The following is a 23,073-nucleotide window of genomic DNA, read 5'->3' on the forward strand; positions in this document are numbered from 1 at the left end:
ATTTAGTAAAACATTTATTTTGTAACTGTTAAAAGTTTTCTTTGCTAAGATAAAACTATTTCTTTAAATTTAAAAATATAATCTAATCTTAGCAAAAAAAACTTCCAAAATAAATGCAAAATAAACGTTCTCCTGAACGTGGCCATTTATATTATCTGAAATGTACATAAATTATTTGTAAAATATGTCAAAAAGGTGAAAAAGAAATTGGATATTACGCTATAGATATATAATTGCATCTTAAAAATTGCACAAAAACAAATTCTTATTCAATATACGTAAGTAAATACTATTGATACACTATACTATTGTATCACAAAACAGTATCACAATAAATAGTCTTTGCAGTGTTCTTCACAGTCTTATATAATAGTCTTATAAACTATAAATTGACAAAACAAAAAGAAACTTTACTTTTTAGGAAATATTCCTACACTGGCCTAGTTGACACCGATCTCTTGATATGCGTATTAAATAGTATATTTTAACTGATCAGCCAATAATCAAAGTAATTCACTAGTTATTTACTATTTAATACGCGGTGTAAACTAGGCCACTATCTATAGGTATAATTGCATCTTAAAAATTGCATTTTTAACAAAAACATTCTTCTTATCAATACTTAAGTCAATATATACCTATCATCACAAAATAGCATCACAAAGAAGTCTTATAGTATAATGAACCGTAAATTATTGGAAAAACAAAAATGAACTTTATTTTGTTGAAAATATTCTATTATACTACTTATCAATTGAAGGGGTTAAAGCTATAGTGGTGTAAGTTAAATTTTTTAAAATATTGACTCATGTGCATAGATACAATCTATACAATATATAAATTGCATCTATGCACACGAGTAAATATTTAAAAAAATTTGAATTAAACCACTGGTTTTTATCCCTCCAATTAATATTTAATTATTAAAAATATATATATAAAGCAGAAAAATATATTAATTAACTTTTTGTTGATTACTTGTATATAACCATCGTGATATTTTTTTTTCTATTTTTGATAAATTGCTCTGAGGAAAAGCATTCAAAACAGCACCTAAAATAAAAAATAAAACACAAAAGTTTATGCATTGTTTAAAACAATAAATATAATTTATGAATAAATTTTACGCAAATTTTAACTTACAACTGATTGCCTCATAAAGTTTCGTATTTTCGAATTTAAGTTTATCACCTGACCCTGAATAATTCATCATTTGAGCCAAAGAATTTGCAGACATTATTTTTGGTAATAAACGGCCAACAGCTGTATATTCATTGGTTTGTGAATCAATCTTTATCAATTTCACAAAATAATCCACCTGAAAAAAAAAGAAAATTTAAGTTTATATGTATAACTAATTAATAAAATTTCTCTTCATTATGAGATGCGTCCACTTGATGCTACAAATGCTTTGAAGCATTTGATTGACCAATCAGAATAAAGAACTTTACAAATTGGCCAATCAAAGAATGCTTTGAACCATTTGTAGTGTCAAGTGAATTGCATACATGATCAACGATCGACAAGCGTAGAACAATTTAATTTAAATATAATGCCCAGAGAAATTTATTTTATATTTATTATGATCGATGCAAGTATACTTACTACAGGATAATAATTATCATCAGGCATCAAAAATGTTTGAATTTCTAAAAATGAGTCTTCATTATTTAAGGGCAGCGTAGGAAGATTTTTTGGCCTAATGACTTTTTCCTCTTCTGGAGCTAATTTACGATATATTCTGTTAAGCGTTAAAATAACGTTGTCTATTTTGCCATTTAGTTTTTCTTGCCTGACCGCTAAAGTTCTAAGGACAGCAGCAACATGGTTATCTAAAAGTAAATTATTACAACAATAATTATGTCAAAGTCAAGCAAAAACCAAGAAGATGAAAAGAAGTATAAGTAAGATACATTTAAATATGTTAATTTATTCATCAATGGAAGGAAATACAATTCATTTCATAAATATAAAAAGCAATATAAATTACCTGAGTGCATACCAACATTTTTCATTAAAGATGACAATGCTGAAATATAAATCAGCAACAAAATATCAATATAGATAAACATACGATAATGAAATTAATATAAAATTAATAGAAAATGTATATAGTTCAAAAATAAAAATAAAATAACCTTACATTTATGATGTGACTGATCAAGTGTCACAATCTTAGGAGATAAAGCAGTATCTTTAACTGTATCATTGAGAGAAACCATTGTTGCAGAGGATGTTTCACTTGATGTTGATTTATTTCCAAAAGGTAATGAAGCATTCAAAGATGGATCTTTATATGCTATAACAATTAACAATAAGAAACAATAATTGATAAAACAAGATGCGTTACAAGTAACTAACTATATATTATTTTCAATCATGAAGTATGTTAACTAAAAAAATAAAGTAAACAATACAATACAAAGATGCTAATAATTTGAGCTAGACCTAAAAACTGTAGCTTTTGTAAATAAAATTTTAATTGTAGAAGTTTGATTCACAACGTCAGATAGAACATTTGGGACTGAAGAGATAAGAAATGAATTCTTCACAAAACAGCACTTATTAATGATTGATAAAAATAAATACTATTCTACACTGTTATATATATATGGGGCATTCCACGCCAATTCGCAAGGGGTCAAACTTCGACCTTTTTATTTTTGATGGCCGCTCGTTTTTTAACAGGTCTTTACGAGTATTAGACCCCTGTTAAATCGTTTCTATAATAAATGTAGCGTTTCCGAAATAGAGCCTGCGCAAAATGAGGACTGCAAAATTTTCAATGAATTTTTTCGCCTATTAGACAACGTCTAAGAAAAAATTCATTGAACATAAAATACGTTATTTAGATCATAGTTTAAAAAAAAAATTATCTCAAATTTTTATAATAATGATTTTAAACTAATAAAGTAAAAAAACACACAAAAATTTGAATATCTCAAAAACCCCATTTTCTATTTTTTTGAAATTTATAGGGAATATTCTAGGGAGTATTAGAAGAATTTTAAGACTAGTTGAAAGTTGCGCAGAATTTTTGGGAATTTTTTATAAATTTTTTTGTGAGGCAGTAGTAATATTTGACTCACAAAAGTGTAGTTAAAAACGCGTTTCGGACAATTCTGAATCGATTTAGATATACTTTTTTACTAAAGCATGATGAAGATCTCGGCATAGCACACGACAATTGCGATGAATAGTGTGGGAAAGGCGAAAAAAAATAGATTTATGAGGAAGTTTAATTCAATAAGTACATTTGTTTAAAAACATATTATTTATAATTTTATTATTTTGTGCTCAGTATAATTATTTGAAAATGAGTAATCTTTAACAATTAATTCATAATTTTTTGTATGACTTGGTATGACGCAGTGGACACGTTGAGTCTGAGGTATTTTTTTTTGTTTTATTGTACCGATCTGTCAAAAATTCGGCGGCAATTTTATAATTTTTTTTGTCCCAATACTTGACAGTGATGGATGGCAGTGTGCCCGGTTCATTAGCCCAATTGAATAAATCCATCGGGTCTAAAATTTGTTGGTCGGTAGGACGTTGAAGACTTGCTCGCGCAGCTAAGCGTTTCAGCGTCCCACCGATTCCATCACATGGCCCATTGCCATGCGAGCAGTGGCAAAGAAGTGCCATTCAGCGCGAACACTAAAGTCGACCTCGTGGTGGTAAATGTTCGAGAAATTTTTAAAATTTTTAAATTGCTGCGGTGCTCCGTCAGAAAAATAAATTATTTTTGAGACGCGTGGTACGAGAGACTTCATAAATTCATTCACAAATCGCGAAAACGCCCAAACCGTGATGGCGTTGTGATGCAAACAATCTGAGATGATTGTAAGACTTTTGTGGCCCAGGATTTCATCTGAACAATAATCAGGCGACTGTCTATCCTGTAGTTTTATATTACAAATCCAATGGAATCCTGAGCTATCATTCCAGTGCTAAAAAAACCAATTACTCCATTTCCCTTCTTTTAACGGTCATCTTCGCAAAGAATATTTTATTTTTATAATAATCTTAAAATACACTCATTACTCTCTTTACTTAAAACAAATAATATTCTAAATTCTAATTGTTTAACTATTTGTGATGAATACATTTTAAGATTATTATCAAGAAAATATTCTTTCTTAAAGAACCCCGTTACTTACCAAAAGAAAAAAAGTAATTCCAGAATTACGATTGTGTGTACATAATAGAAGTTTAAGTATTAAAATTGCGTACATAAGTAAAAATCGGGAATTACAATTATGTACATAATTTTAATTCCCGAAAATTTTTTATGTCATAACGTAAAATAAATTCAGAATTAATATTTTGTCTAGACATAATTGTAATTCTGCATTTTCAATTATAGCTTAATAATAATTCGATAAATTATAAGTATGTCTAGACATAATAATAATTTCTTTTCTTTAAGTATCGATTTAATTTGATAGAATTTTTATGATGATATTAAATAGTAAAATGGCGTGCCGTATACGCACACGTAAAAAAATATCATTCTAGTGCTAAGAAAACCAATTACTCAGGTTTCTCTTCTTTTAAGTAACGATGATCTTTACAAAAAATGTTTTCTTGATAATATTACTTAAAATAAATAATATTCTACATTCTAATTATTCAGTTCTTCAGTTAAGAATACAAAATTAAAACAAAAATTCAATTTGCTAATTATTTTGATAGGAGAAGTCAAGGCTATGAGGGTCAGACGCAGATCACAGTGCGTAATATCAGAAATAACTGATTTATTCGTCGTTTTGATACATTACATCGATCCGTACGTTTCGGCTCAGCTTTGAGCCATCTTCAGCAGTAGTTACAGAAGTTAAGTTACCGTATGGTGAGTTTCCTAAGGGATCTTTTTTATAGCTCAACATTAATTGAACAAATTTACAGATATGGATCACGTGGTCTATGTTTCTGATATTTTGAATCAGTAAACTCACCATACGGTATACGGAGAACGTGTAACTTAATTTCTGTAACTACCGTTGAAGATGGCTCAAAACTGAGCCGAAACGTACGGATCGATGTAATGTATCAAAACGACGAATAAATCACTACTTATTTCTGATATTACGCACTGTGATCTGCGTCTGACCCTCATAGCCTTCTCTTATTTTAATCTCGAGGGTCCTCATATTATTTTATTTATTATTTTGACTTTTCTTTGATAAAATTTTATTATGTTTTTTGAAGAAGTATAAATTCTTCTTTCAAGTACATAATAAAGACTTTTTCTAAAATTTGTACATTTTAAGACTATTATCATGAAAATATTCTTGCTTAAAGACAACCGTTACTTACTAAAAAAAAAAGGTAAATTGAGTAATCGCTTTTTTAAGCAGTAGAATTGTTATTTTCTTGTGTATGCATGTGCACACATATGTACATACGTACGCACAAAAAAATTTTCTATGTTGTTAAAAAATTTTATTTCTATTTAAAAAAGGCGAGAAACTATCATCGCTTAGGACAGGGGCCCGGCGTTACGCGCCGCTCGTAGTAAACAACTGCCCGCGCGCCGACCGCGGGGCGGCCGCATCTCGCCGCGCGCTTGGATTTGGCGGAGGGCGGGCTAATATGTCGATTTTTAATCATTAATAACTCGTCAACTATTGCGAAAATTGCAAAATGGTACATGACTTTTCGACTCAGTTTGGCTCGCTCTATCTAAATATAAAAAAAGTACCAACAATTCTGGGGCACCCTGTATGTATACATATATATTTCCAAGATTTTAAGAATTTTCTTTTAATGATTATAAAAATGTTAATTTTTTTATTGTCCTAAATTTTATTCTCAACTTTTTATTTCTTACAACTATATTTATAACAACTTAAGATTAGTTATTTTAAGATTATTATACTTTCAGATTTTTTAAATTTTATTTCTAACATTTTAAAATTACTTCTGACATTATTTTTACTTTTTAATTTCCTATAATTTTAATTCTCTTCGAAAGAATTTAATACTATTTTCTCTCTAAAATTATATTTCAAAATCATATATTATATAAGCTTAGAATGTAAGATTTAACAGCACTTATTAAAAAACTTAAAAAAAAAATATTAATTTTTAGATTTAAGCCGGAGTGGCTCAAAATATAAAAAAATACTTAAAAAAAATAAAAAAAACAAAAAAGAACCCAAAGAAGGAGCTACAAAACTTTCTACTTCCACGTAGTTAGCTCTGGGTAACGCCAAAGGAAAGTTTTATACACGAATGTAACTGCTGTTACTCATTTAGGCTTATTTAGGTTGGTAACACTGTTCCTGTGCAAAATTTCGATAATCTGACCTCAGAATCGTGATTAGCGATATCAAAAACACTAAAGTTCTAATTTTAAAAATTTTCAATATTTGCCATGCCGTTCTGGGCCGGAGTGGACTCTAAAGGGACCAGAAACGAAAACTTTTCGGAACATGTTGGTTGTATATATGCATAAATTTTACGTTAAAAAAATCCAAGATTTCAATGGAAAAATGCCGGCGGCCCTCTACAGGTTAAATATCGGAACTGTGGCTAAAACCTATCAAAATTGTTGGAACTATGCAAGAGCTGTCGGGGAGTGTCAAAAAAAACCGCGAAACAAGCCAGCACTCCTTAGTTCTCTTGAAGGTGAGGTGCCAACTCTGAGAATAAAAAACTGTTAAAAAATATTTAAAAGCCGGAACTGTGATCGGAACCTACCGGGGTCTTCAGAACTATCGCAGAACTGTACGAAAATGCCGAAAAGTCGGCCAGAACTGCCTGCCTGCACCTCCGTGTTTACTCTTGTGTGCGGTGCCAGCGGTCGCAGTAAAAAAATTGTTAAAAAAATATTTAGAGGCCGGAACTGTTGCTAAAACCTATAAAAACTGTTGGAACTATGCGAGAACTATCGAAAACTGTCAAAAAGTCGATCGAAACTGCCTGCGATTCATGACTTTACTCTTGTGTGCGGTGCCAGCGGTACCAGTAAAAAATTATTTAAAAAATATTTAGATGCCGGAACTGTTGCTAAAACCTATCAGGAACTGTAGAACTCTTCGAGAACTATAAAATTCCATGATAAAAATCAATTTTTTTAAAACCTGAGGTGCCAGCGCTCAGATTAAAAAATTATTTAAAAATACTTAAAGACCAGAACTATCGCTAAAACCTATCAGGAACTATAGAACTCTTCAAGAACTATAGAATTCCGTGATAAAAATAAATATTTTCGAAACTTGAGGTGCCACGGGAAGTTAGCACCTCATTTTTTTAAATCGTTATATTTTTATCTAAATCGACGGAACTATTTATGAAATACATCAGGAACTGTAGAACTATTGTGGGTGCAAATGGAACTCTTAATAAAATTTCCGATTTTTGAAAATAAGGTGCCAACTTCACAGACACTGATCTAGTGACGCCCGAAGAGAACCTGCGAGTTATTTTTGGTTTGTTTTGGGGGCCCCGCGAGATGCGGGGTGACGTGCGAAGCGTGTGCAAAACGCCCGAAGTGTATTGTCCGGATACGCTATGCAAGAAGAAGTTATTCTCTGAATAATTCCCTTATAAAGAGCATCTCCGACTGCTGTTCCTAGTGTATCGTTTAGGAAAGCTCTTGCCCGGAGTCTTGGGCATCCACTTGGCCGTGTTTGGCAGCGGACTCGGTGGATCGAACACCACCAGTGTGGGTGGCAAGGAGTCGGTCTGCGTCTGCTGGCACTTCTGCTTTGGCGAGGCTAACTCCGTCATGTGATGTTCCCAGGAGCGTGGTTCCGGCTGGCCCGACAGGTCAAGAGGGATTAACTTCTACTCCCGGAAAGATTCCACTTAACTTTCGAGAAGTGGTTGAAACGTCTCCGGCGTTTGCTTGATGGAAGGCCGAGCCCTTGCAGCGGGCGGACTTGGAGCAGGCGGTTGCCCGTGGCTAGAATAGCCACGCTGCTTCCTCTTTCGTGGCAGCTTGTCGAGTGTGATGTAGTTTGAAACCGAAGGCCCGGAGCTCTCTCTGTCACCAGAGACCCGGGGCACACCCCGTTATATGCAAAGGCCTAAGAAGCTCGCTCTGATTTAGAGGCCCTCAAGGAACTCACTCTCTATAGTTCCGTAGGAACACTGTTTTCTGACCGTAATCTCGATTGATAGCCCGTTGTAAAAGCGTCTCAAGTCGAGAGAAGGTTCTGAAGTCTTCTCAGCGGGTGGTCTTCTTATAACTCCCCAGTGTGATCTGACTTACGCGAAACTGGCACGGGCGTTAGCCGCCTAGCGGCGACGCGGCGAACTCGCTAGCGCGTGCGGCGGCTCGGCCGTACGGCGAGTCCGAGCGGCGGCTCGCCAGGCGCGTAGCTTCGCGGCGCGGTGCCTCGTAGCGCTATGAAGATTCGGCTGCCACAACAACATATGTCCTGATTCGGTATATTTACCCTGTGGACATGTAGCCTCCGTAGACAGATAGCCTCGGTTTCTCCTACAATTAATAAATAATTTATAGATATCTGTATCTTTGCTTGTAATTCTGACATAATTAAGAAAAAATAATAAAAATAATTTCAATAATTTACACTGCAAAATAACTTTTGCTTTTCTTAAAAAATTAAATTTAGAAAGGACGTGTGTTTTGGAATAATAGTAGGTTTTTCAACATTGTTTTTCCAGTTTTTTCTATTATGGAAAATAAGAAAGTAGATGTGCACATACATGAGGGAAGATTAATCGGCACTGTCGAAGAAGACGGCTACGGCTGCCGCTACTTTGCTTTCCGTGGAATACCATATGCAAAACCCCCAATTGGCGAACTCCGATTTAAGGTAATTATACATATTATTATAAACACTTTTAAAAACAGTATTTAACTTTAACCTTGGTTTATAACATTGTACAACAAAAAATCACTTTTTTGAGCACAAGAACGAGCCTTGCAGCCTTTGATAGTTTTTTGGAAGCAAAAAACGACCCCATTTGCCGAATTGCTCTGTCACGTCACAATTTTGAGATATTTGCAGTTAAAGTTGCAAAAATGGGCTATTTTAGTGTATTTTGGCATATTATAACTACGATATGTGACGTATCGAAGAAGTTTAATTGCAATCAAAATTAAGTATGTATGTTGTTAGAACTTTCAGCCCTTAAAAGGAATTTTTTGTGTTGCTTATGATTAAGAAAATATTGATGATTGACGTAGAGTCCATTGCCTTAAAATTGTGATTTACATATAGCTATTAATCTATGAAATTTTTTTTTATAACGTTAGTCAAACCTAAGGGTTTGTCAGGTCGTTGAAAACTAAACTTATGTCAAAGTTAATAAATTCAAAATAGCGGAGCCAATATAGCAAATGTCAAAAAAAACTATTCAAAATTTTATGTAAAAAATTTATGTATAAGGTTTTTTTTTATATATACGTAGTAGTAGTAGTAGTAGTAAGCGGAGGGTTCTACTTGAGCCTCCGATGGCACCTAGATCCTAAGATCATTTGTACCTCCCGCTCTTTCTTTGCTAGGTGTTTTGGGGCCAGCCTTTAGCCTAGTACCAGGTTTATCAAGTCCGTCACCCTAGCACTTTTCCAAAATCCTAGTGTCTTTAGGTACTTCAGTCCTAAGCTTTTGGGGGTCTTAATTAATTGCCTACAATGGCACCGTTTCTCCGCACGAGCCCCACTCGTGTGGCGGGGCGCAGTCTGAAATATACTAATGGAAAAAATTCCCGTGTTCAGGTGGACTCGAACCCGGTACCTCGGGGTTATGAGTCTGGCGCTTTCCCACTAAATCACACTGCGCCCTTTTTTTACGTTAGTAAATATAAATTTAATATTAAAGTTGACAAATTAAAAAAGGCAAATTAATATAGCGGATGTGAAAATAAAATATTTGAATTTTTTACATAGGTCATGTACAGAGGTGTTTCAAATTTGATGTCAAATGTAACAAATCCCTGAAATTAAATAAAAAATATTTTAATTTATAAAAAACTAATAAAAAAAAATTAAAGATGCTTTAATATATATTTAAAATTTAAATCCATTTATATATATATATAGATGGAAATGTAATGTAATGATTTAAATGGAAGTGTGCGTGTGTATTTCTATTTGTAAATTCAAAAATCTTATCTAAATGATAGCTTTATTTCTTCTTCACAAAATTATATTACTTAACTTAACTCAAGTGACATATATGTATTTCAATAAAGATGTGTAATATTTAATTTTTTTTTCACAAAATTATATTACCTAACTTAACTCAAGTGATATGTATTTCAAAAAAAGATATGAAATCTTTAAATTAAATTGCGCCAATTTTTTGCAAAGAGATTATTATATCACAAAAATGCGTTACCAAACCCAATCCAAGTGATACGTACCAACCTAAGTGGTAGTAGCCTTATTTCTTCTTAACAAAATTATATCACAAAATTGCGTTACTTAACTCAACTTAAGTGATATGTTATTTCAAAAAAATATATGAAATCTTTAAATGACGCCAACTACTACAAAAAGAATATATATATTGCTTTGAAAAATAATTGTAGTGTGCAACACTACTCTTAAAAAATAAAACAAAATTGTGTTACCTAACTCAACCCAAGTGGTATGTATCTTTGTATTCCTGAGGGTCTTTCTATCAACCCAAGTGGTAATAGTTTTAATTCTCCTTGATAAAATTATAATATTACAAATAATCATTTTAATCACAAAGAATTAAAAAGGTTACATTATAAAATAAAAAAATATTTAATTAAAATAAAATAAATAAATTTTTCTTATAAAAAACTTGGCGCTGCTTTTTTAAGGTCAATCCAGACAAATTTGCATAGCGCATAAACATAAGCGTAAGAAATGGATTGATTTATATACATATATTGTAGCTACATTGTATTTTTAAGGACTGTGATTTTAATTTATTCAGTTATATGATAATATTTTTAATTCATTTGCTCAATTATGTAGCTCTACTAAAATACAGTCCTTTGAATGGATTAAAAGGTTCTTATCTATTCATTGGAAAAATGTGTTTGTTCCTCTCGTACCATGATCTAATGAGAAATAACATAAAAGAGAATATACAAAGTATTTTTTAAATAATAAATATAAAACTTTTCCGGCATATGATTCCTCGGTATTGACGGAAGCATCGTGCATAACACGAATATCATCGTGAACGTCAAATGTGAACAGAGGTTCGTTTTTCCCCGTGTCTAATCGCAATATTACATACATTAAAATAACATGCCAACATTGTGATATTAATTGCTTCATAAGTTTTATCATTTTGTATCTTTACCTTAGTTACAATAAAATCGTAAAACGTATTCCTGCAGAATCTTGCTGTCGGTGATCTGAGGATAGCCAAAGTCCAGTAACTCCAGCAGCTCATAAATAACGACAAAGTTATAAAAAACTAATAAAAAAAACTTAAAAGATGCTTTATATAATATATATTTAAATCAATTTAGATGGAAATGTAAATGTGCGTGTGTAATTCTATATGCTTACATATATATTTGTCTTCTTGTTCTTAATTTACGATTAGAATGACATGATACAGATGCTTCTTCTTTTGTCAAGTTCCAACAAAAATCAGAAAGCATAGCCTTCATCGATTTACCATTAAAAAGTGATACAATGGTAAATCGATGAAAACTATTATGTTTTCTAATTTTTGTTCAAAACCTTTTCCTTTTTTTTTTAGTCTAGGTCCCTAATTTCCTAAACCCTTTTTGTTCTTATTTTTTTCGGGGATGGCGATGATGTGTATAATTTTTTATAACCGATTTTTTTTAAACCGGTTTCCAAAAAATCGGTAACGAAAAATTATCCATAAAAATTATCCATAAAAAAAATTTTGCTTATCTCAAAATTTGCGGAAATTAGAGCAATCACGTACATTTTAAAACAAAAATTGGAAACCCTTTTATTATTAGCAATTTTTCTAATTCTATTACATTTTTTAGTTCTTTCCCAAGCAGCATTTTGACGTCCGCCCGACGTTAAGATAAACACACTTAACGTTGGTATCCAACGTTTTCGCTACGTCGTTTCAACCCTCTTTTGCACTAATTTGGGGAATCAAATTTAAGTTGTACCAACGTTGGAATCCGACTTATATAAGTTAAATTGAGGTTACATTTTTTCCACCAGTTTTAACGTTGGTATGTAAACTTTGATTTTGTACACTCTGCTAGACCTGAGGTTATATTTTCACAACGTACATTTTAAGTGTAGTTTTCGTGCTTCCATTCAAACCATATGACGGCATTAGTGTAATAAATGTATCATAATACGTACTTATCAATTTGGCACAAATAAAATGGCTTTATAGGAAAAATATAGTTTGCGCAGTCTTTGATACTATTGTAATTTTGCCATAAATACACGAACCCAGCACTGAAATTGTATAACAAAACTCACTTTATTGATAAACGTGGAAATGATAAGTCGAAATTAGACGAATCCTTTCTAAAATATTCCAATTTACTAAATATTCTAATAAATAACTAAAATTTTCCAAAGTGTAGATTTTAATTTTTTTTCATCAAAATTACTTTTAAGATAAATATGTTGTCAAAACCTTAACAACAGATATTATATAAATGCTTTAAATTGTTAATAAAGTGCGTTAAAAAATATAAATCTAAATATACTGGAAAATGGCGGATTATTTGCCTTCCTCTTTGAGGAATGAAAATGGCGAAGTCAGCGTTCCACACTATATCAAACTTTACGTAGTAAAAGATGCGATAAATTCTACTAAAATTTGTCTTCTCGTATAAAATCTAATTATTATATTATATTATATTATATTATATTATATTATATTAAAAGTTAATACTTTTTCAGACTTTTCCAAACTAAGTAGTATACCACTGTAGGCAAAATTGTACCTATATTGACTAAAAGTCTTAACAAGGTCGCCAAACTGACTTAACACATGTCGATAAAGTATCAATTAGTTAAAAATTCTATACTAGATTTGCGAATGAGTCGTATATTTTAACCAAATCCGACCTATGCAATATCATCTATATGGTGATCTGGAGCATGGTTATGGCAGCCGTGCAGCCGAGCGAACGCGCTCTCGAGCTGTGAATCGCGCGGCGCGCGCGCGTTGTTTCCCGACGACGCGACGATAACCGCGTGAGATGAGATAGACCGGTTCGGCCGTGGATCGTCAACATTCGTCGCATAGTCCTCGTAGCTCACGCACGACGCCGCGAATTGCCGTCGACGATGCCCGCTTGATGCAGCAGTAATCTGCTCTACATTCATTTAGGCAGAATTTGTTACCATTTCTCGCGATTTCTTAACGTCAGTCAGAAATGACCACAGGCGACGTTTTACAACGTTAGCGTTTTACAACGTTTGATAACAAAACGTTGGTTTACGTTGGGAATTACGTATTGTATTCGCCCGAATAACTGGCGCTATCATGGGTCATTTCTCGCGTTAGATTAAGTCCGTATTTTCATAGTATTCCGCGTCTCCTTGCGATCGCGCCGAAATTGATCTCGCGTTATTGTGTTGCGTTTGGTCCTCATTACGTTGGGACGTGGCTTTACGCCACGATTCATACTTGCGTTAGGCTTAAGATAATTGGCGACAGAATTCTCGTGCAACTCCCGGCGTTGCGTTCACGCGCTCCGAGCGTGAGGTATCGTCCTCTCGCGATCTTTCCTGCGAGATCTTATTTTCTATTTCCGTGATTATTTCGTGTTTACTGTTGATGTTCCATATTAATTGTAAGTTTCGTCATATTGTATCTCTCTGATCTAATCGCAGCGCCTTCTGCGCGTTTACTATACGATAACGCAGTAGCGCGAAAGACTGGAAGGAACGCGAGGAAAATGTGCGGAATTACCGCGAGCAATAATAACACGCAATCACCGAACAACGCATCCGAACATAACTATCCTCACACGCACGATTCTCTAAGGCAATTAGCCTCTCACAGACGGCCGATTAACGCGAATGGTGTGCCGACGCGGGCTACATTCCAACTTAAGTAATATTTGGTAATCCGATACGCCGTGAACACGGAAGGCGCGAGACACAATCACGAGCGCGGACATGATACGAAACGGACTCGCAGTAACGGATTTTGCCACGAATCTATCGCGATCTCCAGAGGCTCGCAATCGCGTCTTTATCTCAATTCCGCGGCCACAATACCATCCCGAGGCCCTTCGTTCTCGCTGTCGATCGCCATTCGATACGCAGTCTCAAGGGACCGTACGCGTCGCGATGTTACAACGTTTTTCCGGACGAGAGCGTGCACCGGAGGGCGGCGTCGTGGCTTTACATCCCAATATTAATTACTGCGGGCAACCTCACCGATGTGATGTCTCCTCGTAGGGCTCCTCGCCGTCATCTCGTACGGAGGATCGTCGCAGCGTAACAGATTTTCCCGACTCGGGGTGGCTATCGCGTATCTTAAGGAGAACGTTCGCACTCGCCGACGGAAGACCAGAGAGTGTCTTGCTAGATTCGCTCGATAGCGGTGCAAGCACGGCATTAACGTCCATTACTGAAAAATTAAACTTATCGTCGCCAACCCCGAAAAATTAGAAAAATTTTGGAATCGTTTAAAAAAAAATCGGTCCATTAATTGAATAAATGGTTCGCAATCATAAAAATTTTAGCACCTGCAGTTTCCAAAAAATCAGTACATTAATAAAAAATTAAACCCATATGAAAAATTTTACACATCGTCGCCATTCCCAACAAATTAGAAAAATTTCGGCACCGGTTTCAAGAAAATTAATCCATTAATGAAGAATTATCCATTAATAAAAAATTAAATTTATCATAAAAAAAACTAAAAAAAATTTAACACTGGTTTCAAGAAAATCGATCTATTAATACTAATTATTTCTCGAAAAATTAGATAAATTTTGACTCAAAAACTATTTTCCTCTCCCCAAACTCACCCATTAATTAGGAGCACCAATAGAACCCCATAAAACCCCCAATTTTTAACCTTATAGTAGCCATCCCCATAAAATTAGTAATCTTTTGGTACCAGTTTTATCAAAAATTTTGGCACCGGTTTCAAGATAATCGATCCATTAATAAAAAATTATCCATTAATAAAAAATTAAACTTATCTTCCAAAAATTAAATTTTAATATATTCTTTAGTTTTTTTTTACTCTTATTTCATATATAATTCTTTAAGATTCGGTCAATTAATTCCCGAAAAATTGAAAAAATTTCGCTACCGGTTTCCAAAAAGATCGGTAACGAAAAATTATACGCTTTATAGCACTCTCCGGAAAATTCTACCCCTATTTCATATATAATTTTTTGAGATTCGGTCAATTATTTCCCGAAAAATTTGAAAAATTAGAAAAACCTAACAAATGAGTTATAGTTTGTCCACTAACAAACGGTACTTATACAGGGTGTCAGAAATAAAAGTATCCAGCCGAATGACTGGGGTAGATTGGGTCAAACTGAAGAGAAAAGTCGTATACCATTTTGCAAAATTCGCAATAGTTAACGAGTTATTAAATAAAACGTCTGAGCGAATGCGCGCACAAGGAGCGATAGAGGCGGGCCTCGGCGGCTGGCTGGGCTGGCACCGTCGTGCCCGGCGCGCGGCGAGCGGTGGTGGTCGAGAGACGAGCGGCGAGCGGGGCGCGGCGCGGCGCGGCGCGGCGAACGTCGAGCGACAGATGTTATACACTGCGACGAAAAAGTATTAGAGCCAGCCCACACTAAACTTACGATAATTTCTTCGCGTAAACGGGATTTTGTAGTAACTTACAATAATTTACTCCGCGTAAACAAGTGAATTATCGTAAGTTACTACAGAAGTAACGCGCTCGCGTAAACGTAGTAACAGTAGGTAGCACACGTATTGCATAGGCATTGCCGTAACGTCTTACGCCTTAGATAATATTAATTAGTTTAGCTTGAATTATGTGTAATAAAAACATTTAATTTTAGTAAATTTAATTATTTTGCATGTCAAAGTTTACGAGGTTTACCACAAACCTTACTTTAACTTTTGTATATGTTATAATAACTTTAATGGTGCGTGTTCACCTGCGAGTAAAACTCTCGAGAGTAGCTCTCAAGATTGATTCTCGCAAATGGACATATTCCTAAAGAGTACCTATAACGGAGAATGAATCGCAGCTCTCGGCGAGCGAACTTTTCAAGACCTACTCGCAAATCGACACGACGTTATTTTACTCTCGGAGATCAGCTCGCCAAGCTCGAACGCTGTTCGTATTTTGAGAGCTACATGATGACACAAAGGAACTTATTGAATAATGCGGAAATCATGAACCATTGTAGAATACTACTGTGACAGAAATAAAAGTTTTTTTAATTTTTATGTTTTGCGAATAAAGTGCGAAAAATTCATAATTTAAAGAATTAGATAAGAATATTTTTAATACATTCTCTTATTACATGGTCAATAATTAGTAACACTTTAGTTTTACATACTTTGCACGTTTTAGTTACAGCGTTGAAATTAAATACATTTTTACATCGCGAATTAAGTACATTAAAAAAAAATTATTTAATATTTACATGTAAAAATCTAACATCAAGATATTTCGCAAACAGAAAACTAAATAATAATATCGCACTATGTATTCCACTTCACAATTTGTAAGTCTGTAGAAACTTTTAATTGTTGGGAATCTTCAATCTTAAGCTCTCTAATTTAGAGCAGATCCGACACCTGCGATCAATCCATTGCTTGACCCAGAAGGTCTTTTTGTTGTTATTTAACACTCTTTTTCTTTTTAAAATAATGCTAGCCACTATAGTAGCCGCAAGTCTCTTCGTTTACGAGACTTTATAATGTCACCACTCTCAGAGATCGACTAAAAAAGTACGTAAGTGGACACAGTTTTGAGAGAACTGTCCGAAAGAATACTCTCTGGATTCTCACGAGATGCTCGCAAGAGTACAATGTTAGAAAAATTACTCTCAAATGGACAGTGTCAGAATAACTCGAGAGCTACTTTGAAGAGTTTTACTCGCAGGTGGACACGCGCTTTAGAACTCTCGAGAATATCTCTCGAGAGTTATTCTGACACTGTCCATTTGAGAGTAATTTTTCTGACATTGTATTCTCGCGAGCATCTCGCGAGAATCCGAAGAGTATTTTTTCGGAGAGTTCTCTCAAAACCGTATCCACTTACGTATTTTTTTAGAAGATGTCTGAGAGTGGTGACATCATAATGTCGCGTAAACGAAAAAACTTGCGGCTGCTATAGTGACTAGCATTATTTTAAAAAGGAAAAGGGCGATCATCCCAAGCAGCATTTTTCGGTTAACTTTCCGACTAAGGACTACTTTTCTACTAATCACAACGTTGTAAGCGGTTCAAGAAAGTTATAAAATGTAACTTATAATTACTAACGTTTTTTGGACGTTGTCTAAACGTTAAAATTACGACGTGCTTTTTTTATCACTTTCCCAACGTCAAATTCGAAACAGTTTAAGTCCTATTACCCGACGTTAAGATATTTAACGTTCGCCTGACGTTATACTCTGCACTACACTTTTCGAGCGACTTCAATACGTAATTCCCAACGTAAACCAAAGTTTTGTTATCAAACGTTGTAAAACGCTAACGTTGTGAAACGTCGCCTGTGGTCATTTCTGACTGACGTTAAGAAATCGCGAGAAATGGTAACAAATTCTGCCTAAAAAAATGTAGAGCAGATTACTGCTGCGTCAAGCGGGCATCGTCGACGGCAATTCGCGGCGTCGTGCGTGAGCTATGAGGACTATGCGACGAATGTTGACGATCCACGGCCGAACCGGTCCATTTCATCTCACGCGGTTATCGTCGCGTCGTCGGGAAACAACGCGCGCGCGCCGCGCGGTTCACAGCTCGAGAGCGCGTTCGCTCGGCTGCACGGCTGCCATAACCATGCTCTAGATCACCATATAGATGGTATTGCATAGGTCGGATTTGGTTAAGATATACGACTCATTCGAAAATCTAGTATAGAATTTTCAACTAATTAATACTTTATCGACATGTTAAGTCAGTTTGGCGACCTTGTTAAGACTTTTAGTCAATATAGGTACAATTTTGCCTACAGTGGTATACTACTTAGTTTGGAAAAGTCGGAAAAAGTTAATTATTTTATACGAAAAGACAAATTTTAGTAGAATTTATCGCACCTTTTACTACGTAAAGTTTGATATAGTGTGGAACGCTGACTTCGCCATTTTCATTCCTCAAAGAGGAAGGCAAATAATCCGCCATTTTCCAGTATATTTAGATTTAAATTTTTTAACGCACTTTATTAACAATTTAAAGCATTTATATAATATCTGTTGTTAAAGTTTTGACAACATATTTATCTTAAAAGTAATTTTGATGAAAAAAAATTAAAATCTACACTTTGAAAAATTTTAGTTATTTATTAGAATATTTAGTAAATTGGAATATTTTAGAAAGGATTCGTCTAATTTTGACTTATCATTTCCACATTTATCAATAAAGTGGGTTTTGTTATACAATTTCAGTGCTGGGTTCGTGTATTTATGGCAAAATTACAATAGTATCAAAGACTGCGCAAACTATATTTTTCCTATAAAGCCATTTTATTTGTGCCAAATTGATAAGTACGTATTATGATACATTTATTACACCAATGCCGTCATATGGTTTGAATGGAAGCACGAAAACTACACCTAAAATGTACGTTGTGAAAAAATAACCTCAGGTCTAGCAGAGTGTACAAAATCAAAGTTTACATACCAACGTTAAAACTGGTGGAAAAAATGTAACCTCAATTTAACTTATATAAGTCGGATTCCAACGTTGGTACAACCTAAATTTGATTCCCCAAATTAGTGCAAAAGAGGGTTGAAACGACGTAGCAAAAACGTTGGATACCAACGTTAAGTGTGTTTATCTTAACGTCGGGCGGACGTCAAAATGCTGCTTGGGATGGCGCAGAAAGATATGCGCTGCTCTAACGAGCTGAAGATCCGAGTTCAAATCCGACCGAAAATTGTCCGCGGTTTTTATTTGATCGCCACCTCTCGGATGGGTTAATGGCAACCCGCCGAGAGTGTATCTCTAAGAAAGCAGAAGGGAGGCCTCGGATTTTATACAGGCCGAACTTCAGGAGGCTATGGCTTGAACTTGAGCTATAGCGCCGTTGAAACAACAAAAAGACCTTCTGGGTCAAGCAATGGATTGATCGCAAGTGTACATTCGGTGCTGGATCTGCTTTAATTAGAGAGCTTGAGATTGAAGACTCCTAACAATAAAAAGTTTCTGCAGACTTACAAGTTGTGAAGTGTAATACATAGTGCGATATTATTATTTAGTTTTCTGTTTGCGAAATATCTTGATGTTAGATTTTTAATACATGTAAATATTAAATAGTTTTTTTTTTAATGTACTTAATTCGCGATGTAAAAATGTATTTAATTTCAACGCTGTAACTAAAACGTGCAAAGTATGTAAAACTAAAGTGTTACTAATTATTGACCATGTAATAAGAGAATGTATTAAAAATATTCTTATCTAATTCTTTAAATTATGAATTTTTCGCACTTTATTCGCAAAACATAAAAATTAAAAAAACTTTTATTTCTGTCACAGTAGTATTCTACAATGGTTCATGATTTCCGCATTATTCAATAAGTTCCTTTGTGTCATCATGTAGCTCTCAAAATACGAACAGCGTTCGAGCTTGGCGAGCTGATCTCCGAGAGTAAAATAACGTCGTGTCGATTTGCGAGTAGGTCTTGAAAAGTTCGCTCGCCGAGAGCTGCGATTCATTCTCCGTTATAGGTACTCTTTAGGAATATGTCCATTTGCGAGAATCAATCTTGAGAGCTACTCTCGAGAGTTTTACTCGCAGGTGAACACGCACCATTAAAGTTATTATAACATAAACAAAAGTTAAAGTAAGGTTTGTGGTAAATCTCGTAAACTTTGACATGCAAAATAATTAAATTTACTAAAATTAAATGTTTTTATTACACATAATTCAAGCTAAACTAATTAATATTATCTAAGGCGTAAGACGTTACGGCAATGCCTATGCAATACGTGTGCTACCTACTGTTACTACGTTTACGCGAGCGCGTTACTTCTGTAGTAACTTACGATAATTCACTTGTTTACGCGGAGTAAATTATTGTAAGTTACTACAAAATCCCGTTTACGCGAAGGAATTATCGTAAGTTTAGTATGGGCTGGCTCTAATACTTTTTCGTCGCAGTGTATAACATCTGTCGCTCGACGTTCGCCGCGCCGCGCCGCGCCCCGCTCGCCGCTCGTCTCTCGACCCCCACCGCTCGCCGCGCGCCGGGCACGGTGCCAGCCCAGCCAGCCGCCGAAACCCGCCTCTATCGCTCCTTGTGCGCGCATTCGCTCAGACGTTTTATTTAATAACTCGTTAACTATTGCGAATTTTGCAAAATGGTATACGACTTTTCTCTTCAGTTTGACCCAATCTACCCCAGTCATTCGGCTGGATACTTTTATTTCTGACACATATATAGATCCAAACTGGTTTTCAGTGGTAATTAAACCCATCCTCAAAAAATTGGAAAAATTTCTGAACTGGTTTTCAAATAAATTGGTAACGAAAAATTACATAAATTTTTCTTGTAAAAAAACTTGGCGCTGCTAGACCTCGAAATTTTAAATAAATAAGGACAACAATAAATAAAAATAATTCAGAGAAGAATGCGATGAGAGTAATATTAAATGATTATCAGCGTGGATGTGCGAGTGAGTGATATGGGTGTGCGTGACGACGCGGACGGCGGATAATGCGGCTTATAATTAAGTAGAAGATAAGTTTATTTATTTATTTAAAATTTCGAGGTCTAGCAGCGCCAAGTTTTTTTTACAAGAAAAATTTATGTATTTTAATAAAATCTTTTTATTTTGTACTGTTACCTCTGTAATTCTTTGTGACCACTAAAAAATACACATGTAAACTTTGTATTTAAATATCTTTTATTCCCTTGTTAAATTTAAACACAATTTAAAGATTTTTCAAAGTAGTGCAACAATTATTTTTTGAGGCAATATATATGTTCTCTCTGTAATAGGGAATTTGCATGATTTTTTTTTTAAATTGCATTAAATAATTTGTATGTTCTTTTAATTGTCTTTTTTTTCGTAATTTTTAACGCAAAATAACCGAGAAAATAAATAATAAAATATTGCATTATTTGAAATGCCGAAAACGGTCCGGAAAGAACCGAGTCTTCCCGAACGCCGTGTGACGTCACACCGCAGTAAAGTAATACTTTTAACCATTGAAACAATCATTTATTTTAAAAAATGAGTAAAGCAAAGACACATAAAGCGTGTTTTGTACTTTTATGTAAAAGTACTGTTATTAAAACACCAGGTAAACTGTTTTTTTATGTACCTCAAGATAAAAACGTGAGAATACAAATAGAATCTTCCCGTTTGACGCTGACATAACCTATAACTTGCTGAGATAGAAAGAGAAGGGAGTATACTCGTGTGCACTCGGGTGACGTTTCCAAACGCAGCCTAGCAGACGGAGAGTTGAGACTATTGCAATGTGACGTCATGCACTTGTCAGCCAATCAAAATCGTTTTTTCACAGCACAGAAAATTTCAAATATTATTAAAATTTAATTTCATTTTTTACTACCTATTTATTGATTAAAATTTAAAATTTTGTTGTAAATAAATTTATAATAATGTATATTTAAATTATACAAATAAAAAAAAAATGCAATATTTTTTTCATGCAAATTCCCTATTGGCGCTGTAATTTAAAGAGATATCATTTCTTTTTTGTAATTGTAATAGATCACTTGAAGCGCGACTCTTCTTTTTGATAAGGTAACATATAATTTTGTGATGTGTCTTGATAGATCAATTGAGTTATAATTTTTCGGAAATAAAGATACTACTGCTTAGATTTTTTCGAGATTTTTCGAGATATAAAGATTACGTCTACCACTTGTTACTTAAATTTTTTCGAAGTATAATACTACTACTTTCTTTTTTTTTCGACGTAACAACATATAGTTAAACTACTATGCGTGAACTTTTGGCGCCTTTTTTACCTTATTTTTAAAAAAGGTAATTTTGTACGGATATCACGCTTTTTTGTAGTATTACGCATTTTATAAACAGTATGTACAGGTTAAAACTATTTGGAGGTATAATACTACCACTTTGTTTTTTTCGAGGTAACAACATAACAGGGTAACAACATAATACATATACACTACTATGCGTGTACATACTTGGCGCTATTTTTCATTTTTTTTTTAAAAGGTAATTTTGTACGGATATCACGCCTTTTTGTAGTGTTACGCATCTTAATCTTATAAACAATATATTTTATAATCTTATAAACAGTATATACAAGGTATGAAGCTAAAAGTGTTATGGACTATTATTTCTAAAAAAAACAACAATTTAAAATTTTACTTAGTTTCTTAAAAATAATAATCTGTAACCCTTTGCTTTGTAACTCCACATAGTGCGCTTCGTAGTTTTCGGTGTCCAGGTGTAATACGTTGAATGCGATGTCTAGGTGTCCCAGGTTGCCGATGACAATGTCTAGATAGTGAGCTCCGTAGTTTTCGATGTCTACGTGTATTAATACTTTGAATTCGATGTTTAGGTGTCCCAGGTTGCCGATGACGAGTCCACATAGTGCGCTCCGTAGTTTTTGGTGTCCAGGTGTAATCGTACGTTGAATTCGATGTCTAGGTGTTCCAGGTTGCCGATGACGAGGTCCAGATAGTACGCTTCATAGTTTTCGGTGTCCAGGTGTAATCGTACGTTGAATTCGATGTTTAGGTGTTCCAGGTTGCCGATGACGAGGTCCAGATCGTATGCTTCATAGTTTTCGGTGTCCAGGTGTAATAATACGTTGAATTCGATGTCTATGTGTTCCAGGTTGCCGATGACGAGATATCAATTTCAAGGTCTTAATACACGTAAACACCGAAAACTACGAAGCGCACTATGTAGACTCGTCATCGGCAACCTGGAACACATAGACATCAAATTAAAGATATTAATACACGTAGACACCGAAAACCACGGAGCTCACTATCTAGACATCGTCATCGGCAACCTGGGACACC

At 34.4% G+C, this 23,073-nt stretch overlaps 1 protein-coding gene and 1 long non-coding RNA gene across 6 annotated transcripts in view; both read left to right on the plus strand.

Moving 5' to 3' along the window:
- The window catches only part of LOC143908783 (juvenile hormone esterase-like), a 97,639-nt gene that overhangs the window by 9,731 nt on the left and 64,835 nt on the right, over positions 1–23,073 (plus strand). For 4 of the 5 annotated variants that reach the window (XM_077426587.1, XM_077426589.1, XM_077426590.1 and 1 more), the window contains exon 2: positions 8,641–8,792. In XM_077426587.1, the coding sequence (XP_077282713.1) occupies positions 8,652–8,792 (141 nt within the window). In that variant the 5' untranslated portion in view covers positions 8,641–8,651. Of the gene's footprint in view, positions 1–8,621; positions 8,793–23,073 lie in introns of those variants that run through there. The other variant, XM_077426588.1, reaches the window with a different exon arrangement.
- On the plus strand, positions 1,802–6,956 carry LOC143908794 (uncharacterized). Its single transcript, XR_013260255.1, has 3 exons — positions 1,802–1,904; positions 2,231–2,266; positions 5,465–6,956. It is a non-coding gene; the product is annotated as an uncharacterized LOC143908794 (long non-coding RNA).

This window comes from Temnothorax americanus, unplaced genomic scaffold (assembly GCF_048541705.1).
Source record: "Temnothorax americanus isolate GAGA-0224 unplaced genomic scaffold, ASM4854170v1 Scaffold116, whole genome shotgun sequence".
NCBI classification, from domain to species: domain Eukaryota; kingdom Metazoa; phylum Arthropoda; class Insecta; order Hymenoptera; family Formicidae; genus Temnothorax; species Temnothorax americanus.